At 38.7% G+C, this 18,448-nt stretch overlaps 1 protein-coding gene across 1 annotated transcript in view; it reads right to left on the reverse strand.

Annotated features, from left to right (window-relative positions):
- LOC308658147 (antigen WC1.1-like) overlaps positions 1-18,448 on the reverse strand; it is a gene marked incomplete at both ends in the record, with an annotated part of 116,544 nt that overhangs the window by 54,425 nt on the left and 43,671 nt on the right. Inside the window, 6 exons of the mRNA XM_081310774.1 lie at positions 2,017-2,331; positions 4,599-4,913; positions 6,406-6,720; positions 6,798-6,890; positions 11,935-12,252; positions 12,342-12,650. Coding sequence (XP_081166900.1) covers positions 2,017-2,331; positions 4,599-4,913; positions 6,406-6,720; positions 6,798-6,890; positions 11,935-12,252; positions 12,342-12,650 — 1,665 coding nt within the window. The remainder of the gene's footprint in view (positions 1-2,016; positions 2,332-4,598; positions 4,914-6,405; positions 6,721-6,797; positions 6,891-11,934; positions 12,253-12,341; positions 12,651-18,448) is intronic.

The raw sequence follows: 18,448 nt of genomic DNA on the forward strand, positions 1-18,448 counted from the left end.
TATCCCTTTATTAGTTGATGGACACTTACATTGTTTCCCTTTCCTAGCTACTATCAGCAGCGCTGCCATAAACATGGGAGTACAGATGTCTTTTCAACATCCTAATTTCATTTCCTTTGGATATATGCTCATCAGTGAATTGCTGCATTATATGTTAACTTTATGTGGAGCTGTCTGATAATGTCTTTGTATTTCTCTGTAAAGGACAGATTTGCCATGTTCTGTATTTTTGATTGGCAGATTTATTCTTGGGTTCTATGAAAATTTCATGACACTCACTTCAGGTCTACATGTTTCCTGTTGAGAAGTTCACTGTCAAGTAAGTTAGGACACCCTTATGGGTTGTTTATTTCTTTTGATTGCTTGAAACTCTTTATCCTTCATCTTTGAGAGCTTATTATAATATGTAAAGAGCCCAAGTCTCCAGGTCAAATCTGGGTGCCCAACTAAATTTCACCCCCAAACACACTTTCCATAGTGTGCTGCTTGGGGCTTTGGGAAGCAATGAGGAGGGTTGTCCTGTGGCCACCAACACTGCAATGCTGTCACACACTGAGGCCACAGCCTGCCAAGGCAACACAGAACTGGGGAGGGACCAAGGCCCTCAATGCTATGAGCTGCCTACTGTTGAAGTGGACTGACGGACCAAGACTCTTGCAACCAACCACGGGTTCTTCTTGAGTCTGTCCCACCAGCACACAGCTCTTGCTCTATGAGTTCTGTGACACCTTTGAGGTCTCTAATTCCTACTGAGTGCTGAGTATCACCATGGTGGGCCTGGCATTGTGATCTAAGACAAAATCCTATTTCTGCTTTTGCATCTTGCTTCTTAGCAAGTGGAGACTTGATTTTTTGTTGTTGTTAAGATAGGTTGGGGGAGCATTGGTGGAGACAGTCTCTCTGCTGTCTAATTAAACACAGTTCCAGAGTCTCAGTCTGAGTTTATTGGCATGGGGGATGAGGCGTGTTGTGCTCTACGAGGTACCTTCCTAGTCCTGAGTTACACATCTAAAGCCTGGACTTAATTACCTTTCCATTCCCAAAGAAGGAGGCATTGTCCTTTACGCTGGGCTGCTTGAATTATGGGAAACAGCAACGTTTCCTCTTTCCTTCATTGTGTCTTTTTTTTTATTACCATAAAAGCAGGCACTCACTTGGTTTCTTTTCTTTTCACACACCTGGTTTATTTTCTCCTATCAAGCCATTTGTTCTGTGAAAAGTTTTATGTGGTGTATTTGTGGGAGATCACTTAATAACCATCTTGATCTGAGTCCTAAACTACATAATCTCTTACCATAATAAACATGCATTAATATTTTATTGCTTTCAACATTGATCTGGGAGCACAGTGTTAAATTCACCTCCCAATATGAGTTTATACAGAAATTGCTTGAAACAGAAATGTAGAGAGAATCTACTGTAGTACTGATGGAATGAGAAATTGTGACTCCCAAAATTTCACTCACAGTTCTCTGGCCCTTCCTACCAATGAAGTAAGAATTCTGATGTTTGAATCTGGAAAGGAGAATTGCAACTTTCTAGTAGCATATAAATTCCCTTGTGATGTGTTTAATCCCTGTGCCCATATACCTACTAAGCCAATGCAAAAATATCTCTGACTCTACATTAGGAACACTCAGTTCAACTGAGGAAAGTAGGGCCTCATGATCATTTGTCCTTTGAAAATTTCTGCAAACAGAGTTTGTGTGCTAACCTGTGTTCTAATCCTAAAAATAGTAAATTAGAGGAATAAAATTATGAAGATTGATTTTATACTGAAATAACTCTACAAAAAATATCTTGTCAAATAAGAGAGTTGAGAAGGGAAAGGACACTATTAGAGATTTACAAGACAGTAATAGATGAAGCCCATCATCCATAGTTATCCCTGAATCTACTGATTGAGGAGGGACCTCCTACTCCTCTCTGGACAATTTATCTTATTCCCCCAGGGATCAGACACTACTTCCTGGAACTTTCCATTCTCTTAGGTAGTGGAGAATGCACTGACCATACCTGAGCAGATGACGCCTGCATCATCATAGGGCTCACATTTGTTCTTTCCCCAGCCCAGGGAAGGGCAATTCCACAAGTAGGCCTCCTCTCCTGTGCATGCCAGCTGTGTCAGCCAGATGTGCCTTGATCCCTCTTCAACTTGTGCATAGAGCCAGGCATTGAAGGCCTCTCCACAGCCCATTTGTCTGCACACCACTTGAGAATCTTTCAGGTCCCAGCTGTCACCACAGACAGTGCCCCAGGAATGCTGGTGAAGGATCTCCACTCTGCCTGCACAGCGACTGCCCCCGTCCACCAGGCGGAGCTGTGGGCTCTCTGAGGAGAAAGAATCATGTCAATGGTTGTATTTACAAAGAGAATGAGAAATGTTCTCTTATCATGTGGTACTTTCTCTCCCACCCAAGTAGTTGGCAGAATTACTTTCAGAATGCAGAATGTGCTGTTAAGACATGGAGTCATTCATTGTACTATGGTAGCAGCTAAGTCTCAGTTTCTACCATAACATATTGGAGAATTAATTAAAAAAAAAAGAAATGGAATTAATCACAACATAATCAAGTGAGCAGTTTTAGGCAGAAGTTATTATGTAGATCTGATCAGAGTAAAACTTGTTATTGGTAGATTTCTGCATATCATGTGAAAAAACAATTGGAGAAATGCCAAGATTCCTACTTTAAGTAGCTCAATGTGGTTTTTTTTTTTTTTCTGAGTGATTTCTAAGAGTTACTGTAATGGGCCATTATCTGAATTCATTTCTTATAATATACTCCTCAGTGCCCATGGCCTGAGATTTGGAAGGATGAGAGCACAGGGGATGGAGTAGGAAGTGGGGATGAGATCATCAGGTGTTTCAGTTGACAGCCATAAATCCAGGATAAAGTGCAATTAGATAGACATTAAGACTGAAAAATGAATGGATCATAAGACAAATCAGAGTTAATGCAATATATTTTACTAATGAGTCTCGGCTTCATAGTTAAAATATTAATATTTAATTTCAAATTTATGTTTATTATAGGTATATTGGGCCACCTCCCCAAATAGATGATGTCATATTTTGACATTGCCCAAATGCCACTAGGAATCCTAGAATGTTACTTTCTCCCCAAATATATCTAATCTGTGCTTCAACTTTCTGCCAGGAGTTCTTGATGAGGAGGCAAACGGCAGAATAGAAGTACCCTTTTTGTGACGCTGTGAGTGACAAGAGTCAGGGAACACAGGGGAAACTGTATTCTGAGAAGAGAAAGAGGAAGAAAATTGGGTACCAGTAAAGAAATGACAAGACCAGAGAAAAGTACAAGGCAATTTATAACTTCAACTCCAACTATCTTACCTGTGGGAGAAACACATGGTTCTTACAAGTTTTAAATCAAGTTTGGGGTGTTGTTCTGAGAGGGACTCCTCTCGCACAAAAGAGAGTTTTAGAGAAGGAACTGATCACATTGCTCAGCAAGCTCTCAGAGTGCTGTGAGTGGGGGTCATCTTGAGAAGGGACCCATTGTAGGGGCTAAACTGTGCTGGGATTATAAAATATGGTTTAATCATAATTCAGCATCTCTGGGTCACCCCTCCACAGTGACTGGATGGAAGAGTGACCGCCTACATTCTCAGATAGGAAGAGTGACTGCCAGAAACACACTGAGATAGTGGCAGAGGAGGGACTAAAGTTCTCATTGATACATGATCCTTCTTTATATGAAGAGGAGTGATTCTAATCTCATATGGTTGCACACACGGGCCACGTCTGAGAGCTCAGAGACCACACCTAGCAATTCACCACATTTTGTGCCCCATCTCTAGGGTGGAGCTTAGTGGTTTGATTACTTATACCACTTTTTACAGGTGTTCCAAGGATTCACCAAGACTAGGACACTTGGCATGCCCCATGGGCATGAGATCTCTAGAGCAATTATGTGCCCACAGTTGGGTCCACAAACTCCTGAAGGAAGGGCTTATGGTGCCTTTGACTTCTACTATGCCCCCACATTTGCAAACAGAACACCTTCAGCATGATTATGGCCTGCACCATCAACATTCCTTAACCTCCATGCAGGAAATGAGGAGCTGAGTGAGCAGGCATATCAGACCATATCCTAGCTTTTTTTGATGGAAATTCAAAAGAATGACAACTGGTTTCTTTTTTAGCCTACTAAGCCCACATACTTGGTGGACTCAAATGTTAAATGACAGGTAAGAGTTCTCTGTCTGCCAGTATTTTGTCTGGGAAGAATTTTTGATGCACTTTTTTCTTTTTTAATATTACATTTTTATATTCCTTACTATTACATATTTAATGCATTTTAAAATCCTTTAAATGGATTTTCCCTTTTTTTTCTCATATTTTCTTTATATAAAATAGGTATCTTCTTATATTTATATCCCCTTTATTCTTCTAAAGAGAAGATATTCTTCTTTTTGAATTAATTTTTCCTTATTAATTTACTTTATTGTTCTTTTTGTATTTATTCTTTCCTTTATCTATTTCTTTTTAACTTGTTATTAAGTTTAAATGATTATTACTGAATTTTTATAGTACTTTTTAGTAATAGTAATTTTTATAGTACAAATACACAGGTTACCTGTACATGTGATATGAGCTTCCTCATTTGAAGGGCAAGATTGGTGTTTCCAGGGCTCAGAAGGACACTGCCAGAGAGAGATATCAGTTTCCCGACAGCGAATTCCATCCACCCAGTGGGGTCTAGAACCTTCCCTGGAAGGAACCAGGAAATCCAGGGTCCCAGTGTCCCCACAGCCAAGCTGTCTGCAGATCATGGACAAGGTCACAGCTTCCATGGGGCTGTGGCAGACACTGCCCCAGGTGTTGTTGTAGAAAACCTCCAGCCACCCAGCACACTCCTGGTCCTCGCTCACCAGCCTGAGGGCCAGGAACTCTGAAAGCAAGAGGAGGAAAACAGGGCACAGTGAGCATTCAACTCTTACTCCTGTTTTTAAAAATTTTATTATTCCTAAGTAGTGAATGCTCATTGCTGACTGTCCTGAGGAAGTGCCTACTAGGTGGAAGACTGGAAGTTTTTTTGTCCCTCTAACCTGTTTTGCTAACTTGTACCTCTCTTTCTGTTTCTATAACAATGTAATATTAGCAAATGAATAGGCAGGAACACTGTCCATTTTACAGACCCTAGAAGAGCAGGGTGGGAGAGAGGGTGGCAGAATTGTGGAGATCCAAATATGTCCACTCCCTGATCCTCAGAGCCTGTGAATATTTTACATCATTGCAAAAGAGCTTTTCAGACAGATTTAAAGAAATCCTTTTATGGATCATCCTGGATCTTCCTGGATTAATAGGTGAGCACAATCTAATTATATCCTTTGACATGTATGGTCAAAAGCAGATAATTCTTTCTGATCCTCATTGGAGGAAAATGTGAACATGGAATAATGGTCAGAATGTTGCAATGCTATTGTATTGAAGAGGAAAGGGGGCCATGAGACAAGGAATTCAGACAACTTCTAGAAGCTGAAAAAGGCTAGAATGGAGTCTTCCCAGAGCTTCAGCTGTTATAGGCTGCTGACACCTTATTTATAGCCCAGACAGACCCAGGTCAAAATTCTAACCTACACACTGTAAGACGATAAATTTGTGTTGTTTTGACCACTCAGTCGATGGTAACTTGTTACAGCAGGAATATAAAACTAATTCAGTGGGTCAGGATGTTGCTCCCACATGTCACAGAAGAGTGATGACTGCTTTAAATGGACACTGTAGAGAATGACTGTGTCAGGGGACAGTGCTGAGAAGGAAGGTGCAGAAGCTCAGTTGCTGCAGCAGTAAATGGAAGCACCTTATTTTCTCTGCTGGAAGAACAGGAACTGTCCTTCCCTTTGCTCTGTCCTCATCCCTGTCCTGGGGCTCAGACACCATCCTGTAGACCTGTGGGGAGAGGTGCATGGAGTACTCCATACATGGCATACATTAAGGGCATCTGAGTGGCAGGCCATTCCCCTCATGCTAGGCGTGTGAGTGGCAGGCCGCTTACCCCATAGGCACAGCCCTGGGCGTGAGACCATGTGTTGCAGTCCCTGTGCTTGCTCCATGGCCCACTCTTCAATTGGTCATTGCAATGACAGCAGAAATTGCATTGGTAGCTGCCTGTAATCTGCTTAGCTACTGCCTGAATATATACAAATAAAATATATTTAATTTATATATATTTACTGCCTAAATATATATAAATTAAATATATATAAATGTGCAATATAAGCAGACCTGCTTCCTGCTTGGTCTCAGGAGGTCTTGATTAGTGACTCCGCAGCCACACTTTCCTCTACCCTGTTCCATGGATCTCCTCACTGGATGAGAAAGAGCTCATGCACAGACCCTCCCCTTTCTCCTCCCACCTGTGCACCGTGTGTGGAGCAGACCTGAGCAGATGACCCCAGCATCCTCCTTGTGACTGCAGTTGTGTTGCCCCCAACCCTGGGAAGGGCACTGCCACACATGGGCCTCCTCTCCTGTGCAGTTCAGCTTGTCCGGCCAGATGGGCCCTGATCCCTCTCCAAAGTGAGCAGAGATGGTGGCCTCCAGGGCCACTCCACAGCCCAGCTGTCTGCATACCACATGGGCATCACTCAGGTCCCAGCTGTCATCACAGATGGAGCCCCAGGAGCCCTGCTGCAGGATCTCCACTCTCCCTGCGCAGTGACTGCCCCCATCCACCAGGCGGAGCTGTCTGCTGTCTGAGGAGAGACAGGGTCATGTCAGTGGGCAGTTATACAGGGATTGGGAAGGCTCTGGTGCTGGGGGCCTTGCTCACCTGAGCAGTTGGCAGTGTGGCCCTCTGAGGATGCAGAGCCTGCTGGGTCTGACCAGGAGTCATTGCACTGGAGCAGCAACTGGGTCTGGTTTCCTACAGAAAGGGTTAGAGAAAAGGAAACTGAATTAAACTAGACAATAACCTGGTGATGATATCTCAAAACTAAAGCCCACTATTAGTAATTTTCTATCTCCAGAGCTCATCTTCTATTTAAGATTTCTGCTGTGGCTTTTGACACACTCTTTTTTTTAAATGAAGTACCAGGAATGACTATAGAAAGTGTGAATATATTAGTGCTGCTTAAGAGCATTGCATATCTCCCAGGGAAGCAAGACATTTTTGGAATCTAGTTCAGGGAAAAGTAAAAACTAACATCAGTTATTTTGTCCTGGAGGTATTTGACCATTCAAAGGTAGTAGTTGATACTCTGAAAAATCTCAGCATGTTTGCCACATTTCCTGTGAGTACACTAGTAAAAATTAGGGTAGACCAAAGAGGAGAATCCTTTTAAACATTCAGAAAACTTGTATCATATTTTGTGAACTAAAAGAATTTTTGTCATAGGAATGAGTGCCCAATAACTCACCATTTCACTTTTCTTTGTATAATTTGATCTACCCTAAATAAAGTGAATTGAAAAGCAAAATAAAATCATTTCTGAATGTTTTGTAGGAAGAAATATTTTTCAAATACAATGTTTTTCAAGAAAAAACAAAAACAAAAACAACCACACATATAAAAGAGTTTAGGAAGAAAATGAAGTGAACAAAGGAGAAAAAAAGGAAAGATTTTCAGAGGGTGGTCCTGGTGAATTACCTTATAGGTAATTAAAATAATCTCAATTACATTTTGTAAATTAAATGACATGATGGGAGGGCTGGGGTATAGCTCAGTTGGTAGAGCGCTTGCCTTGCATGCACAAGGCTCTGGGTTCAATCCCCAGCACCACACACACACACACACACACACACACACACACACAAAGAATCAATAAATGACATGATGGGAATTTTGGTAGAGAAATGATCACAAAAATCCAACAAATATTTGAGAGTTAATATTATTAAAAAGAACCAATAAAAAGTCAGTAGCTAAAAATGAGAAACCAGAGGATACGTGTAACAATAATGTAGATCAGTACAAAATATAAATAGTAAGTGGGAAAATACAGAGTGAAGAACAGAAAGACAAAAACATAGGAAATATAATAGGAAATGAAGAGACATGGTGAGAGAACCTAACATTCCTATATACTCTACAAGTTTTAGGTATTAAGGCCATTAGTGGTAGTGCAAAAGTATAAATTAGAAAATACACAAAGTGAGATAGTTAATACACCTGTCATTTTAAAAAATACCCATAATATCTGTGACACTCTATCTATTGACCTGTGCAGTCCATTTCTCCTTCCCTCCAATCTGGGCTGACAGGAGTGAGTTGGTTATAAACAACAGAATGTGGTGAAGCCAGCACAGCTTGACTTAAGAACCTTGCTAAGAAAGACCTGCCTCCTCTTCTTCACTTAGTAGTATGTTTGCTTTATGGAAAATCTACTCTGTAGAGACTATCATGTGGGAGAGAGCATTTGCAGGTGTTCTGTCAGCAACCCCAGGTGAACTTTAAGCTACCAGCCATGTGAATGAACTGTCCTGGATTCCCAGCTTGGTCAAGGCTTCAATGACCTCAGCTCCAGATGAGATCCAAGTGCAACCTCATGAGACCACAAATGGCAACTGCCAAGAGCCCTTGCCAAATTTGTGAATCTGGAAATCATGGGCAAAATAAAATGAATTCTTTATTTGTGCCACTATTTTTGCATTAAAAAGCAATAGCAACCAGGACAATTACATTTACTCTGAAACAGTAATCGTATATTCCCATGCTTACTGTGGCACTATTCACAATAGCTACTATATGGAATCAGGTGCCCACTGAAAGACAAATTCATGAAGCAAATGTGGTATAAATACAGTCATAAACAAAATGGAGTCCTGCCTTTTGCATCAAATGGTAGGAACTGTAGGACATCATGTTAAGTTCAATAACCCAGACACAGAAAGAAAAGTACTACAAGTTCTCCATTATATGTGGAAGCCAACAAAGTTAATTTATGGAATTTGGCAATCTTTTTTTAAAACTTATTTATTTTTATTAGTTACACATGATAGTACAATGATCTTGACATATCATACATGTAAGAAAATCTTGAAAATATTTGAAGACTGAGGGGACATATCACCTTATCCACTTACTCTTAACTAACCACTAAAAATATTTTATATATTCAGGGATAAATATGGCAGAATTATAGGATAATACAGAAAAATAATAGTATTGAGAAATATGTGTTAGGTTACTTGGGAATTTTATACTATCTTTGAAGCTTATTCAGATTTCTCAAATTATCAAAGAATAAAAAAATTAAAAAAAAAAGCAGAGAAACAAGAAAAACAAAGCCACAAAAAAATGAAGCTGAAAACTAGTAGTTATATTTTAGATACTGGGTGTCCTCCAAAAGCTCATGTGTCAGATTCAATGAAAGAAAGTTTAAAAATGAAATGATCAGAGTATATGAGCCTTAACCTAATCAGCACATTAATCCTCTGATAATATTAACTGGGTGTTGACTATAGGCAGGGAGGGTGTGGCTGGGTGAGGTAGGTGCCTGGTGGCCTGTCTTTGGGGTTTATATATTGTCCTTGTTGAGCAGAGTTCTCCCTATTTCTGCTTCTTGGTGGCCATCTCCTGACCTGCCTTCTCCTGCTACACTCTTCCACCATGATATTCTGTTTTACCTTTAGTCCTAAGGAATGAAGTAGACTATCTATGGACTGAGACCTCTGAATTCCTGAGCTTCAAAATAAACTTTTTCTCTGAAAATTGTTCTTCTCAGGCCTTTTTGTCACAGCAGCTAAAAAGCTGACTTAAACACTAGTAGAATTAATTCCTAGGACATTTCACTAAAAGAAACACTAAATCATCATAAACATAAAACACCAAGAATACACCTAGTAAAAGTTATGTATAATTTTTCTGAGAGAAACTAGAGACATACATTTTAAGTTAATTAGCTCCATATTGATGTTTGGGTCAAATCAAAACTCAGTCTAAAGACCATGATGTTTTTATTGTATTAAATATATCAAGTTGTTTATAAAATTTATGTAAAATGCACAATACCGATTATGACCAATGCACTGGGCAGGAAAAACAACACAATTAGAACAGTACTCTTTAAAAATGTTAATCAGACATGATGTAAAGTTATAATAATTAAGGAGGCATGGATGGCTACAAGCATAGAAAATGACAGAATGGAACAAAACAGAGTATAGAGCAAGAGTCAGAAATAGCTGCACCCTGTGTATTTCAATGGTGGCACCACAGTGGGGAAAGGGCTTTTCAGTAATGATTCTGAGTCAATTGGATGTCCAAACAATAATGTGAAACTATCTTCACACCACACACCCTGTGTACAATACCAACCCCAGAAACATTGTGCATTATATGTAAAAGAAAAGTAATTAGACGTGATAAAACACTCTTGGAGAATATTTTTATGATCTTATGATAGCACAGTTCTATTTAAAATAACAATAGATGAATGGATAAAAAATGTGGCATATATACACAATGGAATTTTACTCAGCAATAAAAGAGAATAAAATCATGGTATTTGCAGGTAAATGGATGGCCTAGAAGAAGATAATGCTAAGTGAAGTTAGCCAATCCCCCGGCAAAAAAAAAAAAAAAAAAATACTGAATATTTTCTCTGTATAAAGAGGCTGACTCATAGTGGGGTAGGGAGGGGGAACATGGGAGAGGAATACATGAATTCTAGATAGGGAAGAGTGGAGAGAGGGAAAGGGAGGAGGCAGGGGATTAGCAAGGATGGTGGAATGTGATGGACATCATTATCCAAAGTGCATGTACGAAGACATGAACTGGGTGTCAACATAATTTATATATAAACAGAGATATGAAAAATTGTGGTATATATGTGTAATAAGAATTGTAGTGCAAAAAAGTACATGTATAAAGACATGAAGTGGTGTGAACATGCTTTATATACAAAGATATGAAGAATTGTGCTCTAAATGTGTAATAAGAATTGTAATGCTTTCCACTACTGTCATGTATTTAAAAAATAAATCAATAAAAGATAAAAAAGACTTGTAATACATTCTGCTGTCATGTATTTAAAAAAATAAAATCAATTAAAAAGTGACAATAGAGGGGTTTAGGCTGTAGCCTAGTGGCAGAGCCCTTGTCTAAGAGTGTCTGAGGAACTGGCTTCAATCTTTAGCACCACACAATAAAAAATTAAAAAATAAAATATAGGCAATATGTCCATTTACAACAAAAAATTTAAAAAATGGACATTAGAACACTAAGTGTACAGGGAATATTGACATTCTGTGTTTCACTGAGAACAAAAATTTGACTCCAAAAATAAAATCCATATTAAGGGAGGAAAACTAAAAGGACAAGGATTAAAAATCAAATACAAATATATCCATATTTGCACTAAAAGACACTGACATGATAATTTATAGGATCATTATTTGGATATTCAAAAAATGCAAACAATTCAAACCTCGACATCATTTGAGTGGATCAACACATGATTCTGTGGTTATTTGGCAGAAAACTCTACAGCAATAAAAATAAATGAAGCTTGACTAAAAATAAAGACATGGGTGAATTCTAAACATTATGTTGAGTCATAGTAGACATGAAAAAAGAACATACTGCATGATTTTACATAAATCTCAAGATGTGCAAAAATATTTTGCAGAAGTTAGAGTGATCTTCTTTGGAAAGGAGGAGGGCATAGTGCCTGGAGAGATGTGCAGGTTACTCCTTGGAGCTGCTGATACTCTCTGATGGCCCAGGGTGAGGAACACGACAGAGCTGTCATTCATTGTTATACATTGTTGTCCATGAACTTGAATAAATAAAAAGGCTTACTTAAAAATATTGCTCTTAATACTACTTGACAAGGCCTGAAAGATGAATGATCATTGAGAAGAATCCTATTTTACCACAGAATGTTTCATTTTTGAAGTCAGCTCTCCACACTGTCTGCTCTTAGAGACACATCACTCAAGTACCAGTCAGCCCTGACCTCTCTTACCTGAGCAGACCACAGAGGCTGTGTTTCCATGGGCACAGGCAGGAACACCCAGGGCAGTCACAGGGCAATTCCACAGGAAGGACTCAGACCCTGAGCAGTGGAATCGGTCTCTCCAGATCTCATTTCCTCCTTCCACAAAGTACTCTCCCTTTGGGGTGGAGATGGCGACTCCACAGCCCAACTGACGGCAAACAACGTTGGCATTGGCCATATTCCAGTGGGAGGCACAGAGTGTTCTCCAGCCTCCAGAGGTCTTCATCTCCACTTGACCCTCACACTGAGAGCTGCCATTTTTCATGAGCCGAATATCTGTATATCCTGGCAGAAGACAGGGCTTTAGCTACATCCCATTTTTCTTACCCCCCACAGAGTTCATAGGGAGGTTAACATCCTGTTGTGAGTCTCACCTGAGCAGATAATTTGTACAGCCCCTGTGTGGGGACACCTTCCTCCAGGACAGGGTACTCTGGGGCAAAACCAGAGCTCAGGCTCCTGTCCTTTACACTTGAACTCTTCAGCCCAGACCTGTTCACTGTCTTCTCTAAAGGGCAGGTTCCCCAGGACAGATGCAGCTTTGCCACACCCCAGCTCTGCACAGATGACCTGGGCTGTGGGTAATGAGAAATTTCCATCAGATACTGGAATCCAGTCTCCTCCAGAATTCACTTCCACTTGCCCAGAACAAGGTCCATGTCCTCCAACCAAATGCACAAATCCTATGGAAGAAATAAATAAACAACAACAGATATCAGAGAATAGAATTGGAAGATACAATTCACAGTTAAAGCTGTGAAATATTTTTATTTTTCAGGTTTTCGGTGTAGGGAGTGGATGAATAGATGGTGCCAGAATGCGAATTCTCTAAGCAATTGTCTGAAAACAAATTTTGGAGAAGGAATTTAAAGGTCTGTTTTAAATTGTTGATTCAAGAATACATATATGTCCATGAAATGAATATATATACATGTATTATTATATAAATATCTCTAGTGTGTATATACATATGTTTTCATTTTAAATGGACATATTATTCTTTATATTATAAAAGTATCTCTGTGTTTGTATGATTGTTTTTGACACTCCACCTCCTTCTTTTCTTTTTTAAATATAGGATCCATATCTATTCACTGAATTTGAACTCAGTGTAGAAAAAGACTAGAATTAATTTTTCATTATTTTATGCCCTGAAACCTTCAATTCATAGATTTACAGATAATAATTCCAACTAAGACAACATTTGTCAATAAATGAAAACATTCAATATGTATTAAAAACTGACAATTTACATTTATGTCCTATTTAGGAATGAGAAAGAACCCACTAAATAGTGTGAGACTGAGATAGAAACCAGGTTATTTTGACTAAAGTAATTTTGGTTCTTTACATCATCATTTCCATTAAAGAAGACAGAGAGGTCATTTAAAAGTAGGAACAAAGTTTATTCAGAGATTTGAGCAATTTTTTAGTATTGTGTTGTTTTTAAGTGTTCATTTTTTTTCATAACAAACAGAGTTTGAAGAATCCATTTATTGAAGCTGATCACGAAGTGATTTCAAGTATGGGTTCAGACATTTTGGGGGGCATCTATTTATAGATGTGAAATTGTAATATAATAGTAATTTTATGTAGTGAAGAAATTCAGCAAGGAATCCTTTCTCAAAAGAATAATGTGTTCATTAATTTTCCCCCCAATAAACAGTCAATGTGGAACAGACATCAAAAGTATAGTCTAGGAGCACAGGCAGGCCCAGGATAGTGTTCTCTCTAAAAATGGAACAAGACAGGGATGACCTCTTTCACCACTTCTATTTAACATAGTTCTTGAAACACTGGCCAGAGCAATGAGACAGATGAAATAAATTAAAGGAATACAGGTAGGAAAAGATGAACTCAAATTAGCACCATTTGCTGATGATATGATCCAATACCTAGAAGAACCAAAAAAATTCCACCAGAAAACTTCTAGAACTGGTGAATGAATTCGGCAAGGTAGCAGGATATAAAATCAACACCCATAAATCAAAGGCATTTCTATATATCAGTGACAAATCCTCTGAAAGAGAAATGGGGAAATTACCCCATTTACAATAGCCTCAAAGCAAGCAAACAAACAAACAAACAAAAACCCTTGGGGAATCAACTTAACAAAAGAAATGAAAGACCTGTACAGTACAGAATGCTAAAGAGAGAAATTAAAGAATACCTTAGAAGATGGAAATATCTCCTTTGTTCTTGGATGGGCAGAATTAATATTGTCAAAATGACCATAGTACCAAAAGCAGATTTAATGCAATTCAAATAAAAATCCCAATGACATTCCTCATAGAAATAGAAAAACAGTCATGAAATTCATCTGGAAAAATAAGAAAACCAGAATAGCTAAAGCAATACTTAGCAAGAAAGTGAAGCAGGTGGCATCACTATACCAGACCTTAAACTATACTATAGAGCTATAGTAACAAAAATGGCATGGTATTGGCACCAAAATAGACTTGTAGATCAATGGTACAGAATAGAGGACACAGAGATAAACCCACATAAATGCAGTGATCTTATATTAGACAAAGGCATCAAAAATATATATTGGAGAAAAGATAGCCTCTTCAACAAATGGTGCTGGGAAAATGGGAAATGCATATGCAACCAAATAAAATTAAATCCCTATCTCTCACCATGCACAAAACTCAACTCAAAGTGGGTCAAGGACCTAGGAATTCAACCAGAGACCCTGTATCTAATAGAAGAAAAAGTAGGCCCAAATCTCCATCATGTTGGATTAGGCCCTGACTTCCTTAATAAGAGTCCTATAGCACAAGAATTAAAATTGTGAATCAATAAATGTGATTGATTCAAACTAAAAAGCTTCTTCTCAGCAAAGGAAACAATCAGTGAGGTGAATAGAGAGCTTACAGAATGGGAGCAAATTTTTACCACATGCAGAGGGGATCCAAGATGGCAGAATAGAAGAGGTACTGTTTCTGGCTGTTCTGTGGAATTAAACCAAGAAAACGGTCAGGCAGCTTCTCCACAAGGTCTCACCTATTCAGAATATAACATCTCAGAGCATACGGCAGGACCCCTATACAGCGGATTTTCACAGAAACCGTCAGAGATGCAACCACCTGTGCAGAAATCAGAGACTCTGTGTTCCAGTAAGACTCTGAACTCCAGTCCCAAAGCCCGCAGTTCTAGCGCACATGGCTCTCAAGCGGTGGAGCAGAATCACCTAATCAGCTGCACCTGCGCCCACACAGGCCACACGGCTGCAATATAGCCACAGCACAAAGCCATCCCATCTCCCCCCCACCTCACCAGACACCTCAGAGCTGGAAGCAGACAGACTCCATCTTGGAAAACCTCTCTCACCATTTTTTTGGTGGGTGTGGCTATCAGCGTGGACCTCCATTTGAACAGGTACCTGGTTTCCAACTGCCTCCCCCTCTCCCCCTTCCCAGCTGAGATTACTCTGCACAGTGACTACCCAGCACAAAAACCACTCTCAGCTGACTGGGACCAGGGCACCACCCACCTGGAGCAAGCCTGAGGGTGATAGATCCTGCAGTTAGGATCTGATGAGAAAAGGAGGGGAGGGGTCTAGTGACAAAAGAGCGAAAAACCTGTAGCAAACCAGAGAAACCAGGACTGGGAAGCTCCAGGCAGGGGAGAGAGACAATACCGGGGGCTCAAGTCCTCTCACCCTGGTTAAGACAACCTACTGAAAGAGAAAAGAGGCAGAAAGGAAATGAAATTTTAAAAGTTTTTTTCCTTCTTATCCATATTTTTCCTCCTCTACCCTTCTATCCTCTGGCCTTCACAACGCCAACATATGTGAAACCAAGAACTTTACATGAAATAGAACTATGAGAATTGAGTCACATGAATAATATAATATAGAGGAATTGCATAAGCCCCCCCCCCCATTTTTTCTTTTTTAAAAATTCTCCTTTCTTTCTTTTTTCTCTTTCTTTCTTTCCCTTTTTTTTCTTTCTTCTTCTTGCACCCTCCAAATTTTACTATTTTAACATACTGTAATTTTCTAAATACATACATATGTGTGTCTGTTTTTATGTACTCTACTGTCTTCCCTCATACTTGTCTACCTTAAGTTACCTCCTATCTATTCCCCTGCTTCTAACCCTCTTCATTAGATTTCTTCTTCAAATTTCCTAAGTTATATTAACCCCATACCCTCACATCTTTCCCCCTTAGCATATCATCCTATGCCTGACCTCCAGTTCACTGTCCACCACCAGAAACTGTACACCTTTTATGAAACTACTGATTATATTTTGTATAATGATATATATTCCATTATGAATCCAACATTTCTGGACATTGAGACTTACTATAAATGTGTTAATAACAATAATTTGTTCATAGGTGATGTACTGTTGATATTAGAATCTGTTAACGTTGTCCTTCCCAACAAAGGAGGGATCTTGAAAACATACATGAGCACTAAAAATCCATAGGGTAAAAACAATAACACACCAGTCACATGGAGCTGTAAAAAAAAAAAAAAAGAAATGCGAGCAACATGAAAAGATAAGAGAAGAAAGTACCACAAATAATTCAAGACAACACAGTATTAGAAGGATTAACAGCACAGCAGAAAGAATGACAGAGAAAGATTTCAGGTTATACATGATAAAATGTTTTGGGATCTCAAAGAATACGTTAGATAACAAATATAGGCAGTGAAAGATCACTTTTACAATGACTACATAAACAAATCCAAGAAGCAAAAGATCACCTCAACAGGGAGATAGAGGTTATATAAAAAAACCTCAAACAGAAATCCATAAAATGAAGGAAATAAGAAACCAAATTAAAAACTCAAAGGCGAGCATCAACAATAGAGTAGACCATTTAGAACATAGGACATCAGACAATGAAGATAAAGTATATCAGCTTGAAAAGAACTTAGACAACACAGTGAAAATGTAAGAAACCATGAGCAGAATATCCAAGAAATATGGGATAGCATAAAAAGACCAAATTTAAGAGTTATTGGGATAGAGGAAGGCATAGAGGTCCAAACCAAAGGAATGAGCAATCTGTTCAATGAAATAATATTAGAAAACTTTCCAGAAATGAAGAATAAAACAGAAATCCATATCCAAGAAGCCTACAGGATGCTGAATGTACAAAAAAATCACAACAGATCCACACCAAGACATATTATAATGAAAATGCTAACACACAGAATGAGAGTTTTAAAAGCCACAAGAGAAAGGAATCAGATTACATATAGGGGTAAACCAATAAGGATAACAGCAGATTTTTTAACACAGACACTGGAAGCTAGAAGATCCTGGAACAACATATTTCAAGTTCTGAAAGATAATGGGTGCCAATCAAGAATCTTGTATCCAGCAAAATTAAGCTTCAAATTTGAAGATGAAATAAAAACATTCCATGATAAACAAAAGTTAATAAAATTTATAGCTAGAAAACCAGCCCCACTCACAATATCCTCAAGAAAAAAGTACTTGGGAATCAACTTAACAAAAGAGGTGAAAGATCTATACAATGAAAACTACAGAACCCTAAAGAAAGAAATCAAAGAAGACCTTAGAAGATGGAAGGATCTACCTTGCTCTTGGATAGGCAGAATTAATATTATCAAAATGACCATACTACCAAAAGCACTAGACAGATTTAATGCAATTCCAATCAAAATCCCAATGGCATTCCTCATAGAAATAGAAAAACAGTCATGAAATTTATCTGGAAAAATAAGAGACCCAGAATAGCTAAAGAAATCCTAAGCAGTAAGAGTGAAGCAGGTGGTATCACTATACCAGACCTCAAACTATGCTACAGAACAATAGTAACAAAAACAGCATTATATTGACACCAAAACAGGCCAGTAGACCAATGGTACAGAATAGAGGACACAGAGATTAACCCACAAAATTACAATTATCTTATATTAGACAAAGATGCCAAAAACATGCACTGGAGAAAAGATAGCCTCTTCAACAAATGGTGCTGGGAAAACTGGAAATCCATATGCAACAAAATGAAATTAAACCCCTCTCTCTCCTCACTATGCATAAAGCTCATCTCAAAATGGATCAAGAACCTAGGAATTAAACTAGAGACTCTGAGTCTAATAGAAGAAAAAGTAGGCCCTAATCTTCATTATGTGGGGTTAGGCCCCGAATTCCTTAATAAGACTCCTTTAGATCAAGAATTAAGACCAAGAATAAATAAATGGGATGGACTCAAACTAAAAAGTTTCTTCTCAGTAAAAGAAACAATCTGGGCGGTGAACAGAGAGCCTACATCCTGGGAGCAATTTTTATCCCTCACACAACAGATAGAGCACTAATCTTTAGGGTATATGAAGAACTAAAAAAGCTAAACACTGAAAAAACAAATAACACAATTAACAAATGGGCTAAGGACCTGAGCAGACACTTCTCAGAAGAGGATATACAATCAATCAACAAATATATGAGAAAATGCTGATCACCTCTAACAATCAGAGAAATGCAAATCAAAACTA

Source organism: Spermophilus citellus (assembly GCF_964194105.1).
Source record: "Spermophilus citellus genome assembly, chromosome: 10".
Lineage (NCBI taxonomy): Eukaryota > Metazoa > Chordata > Mammalia > Rodentia > Sciuridae > Spermophilus > Spermophilus citellus.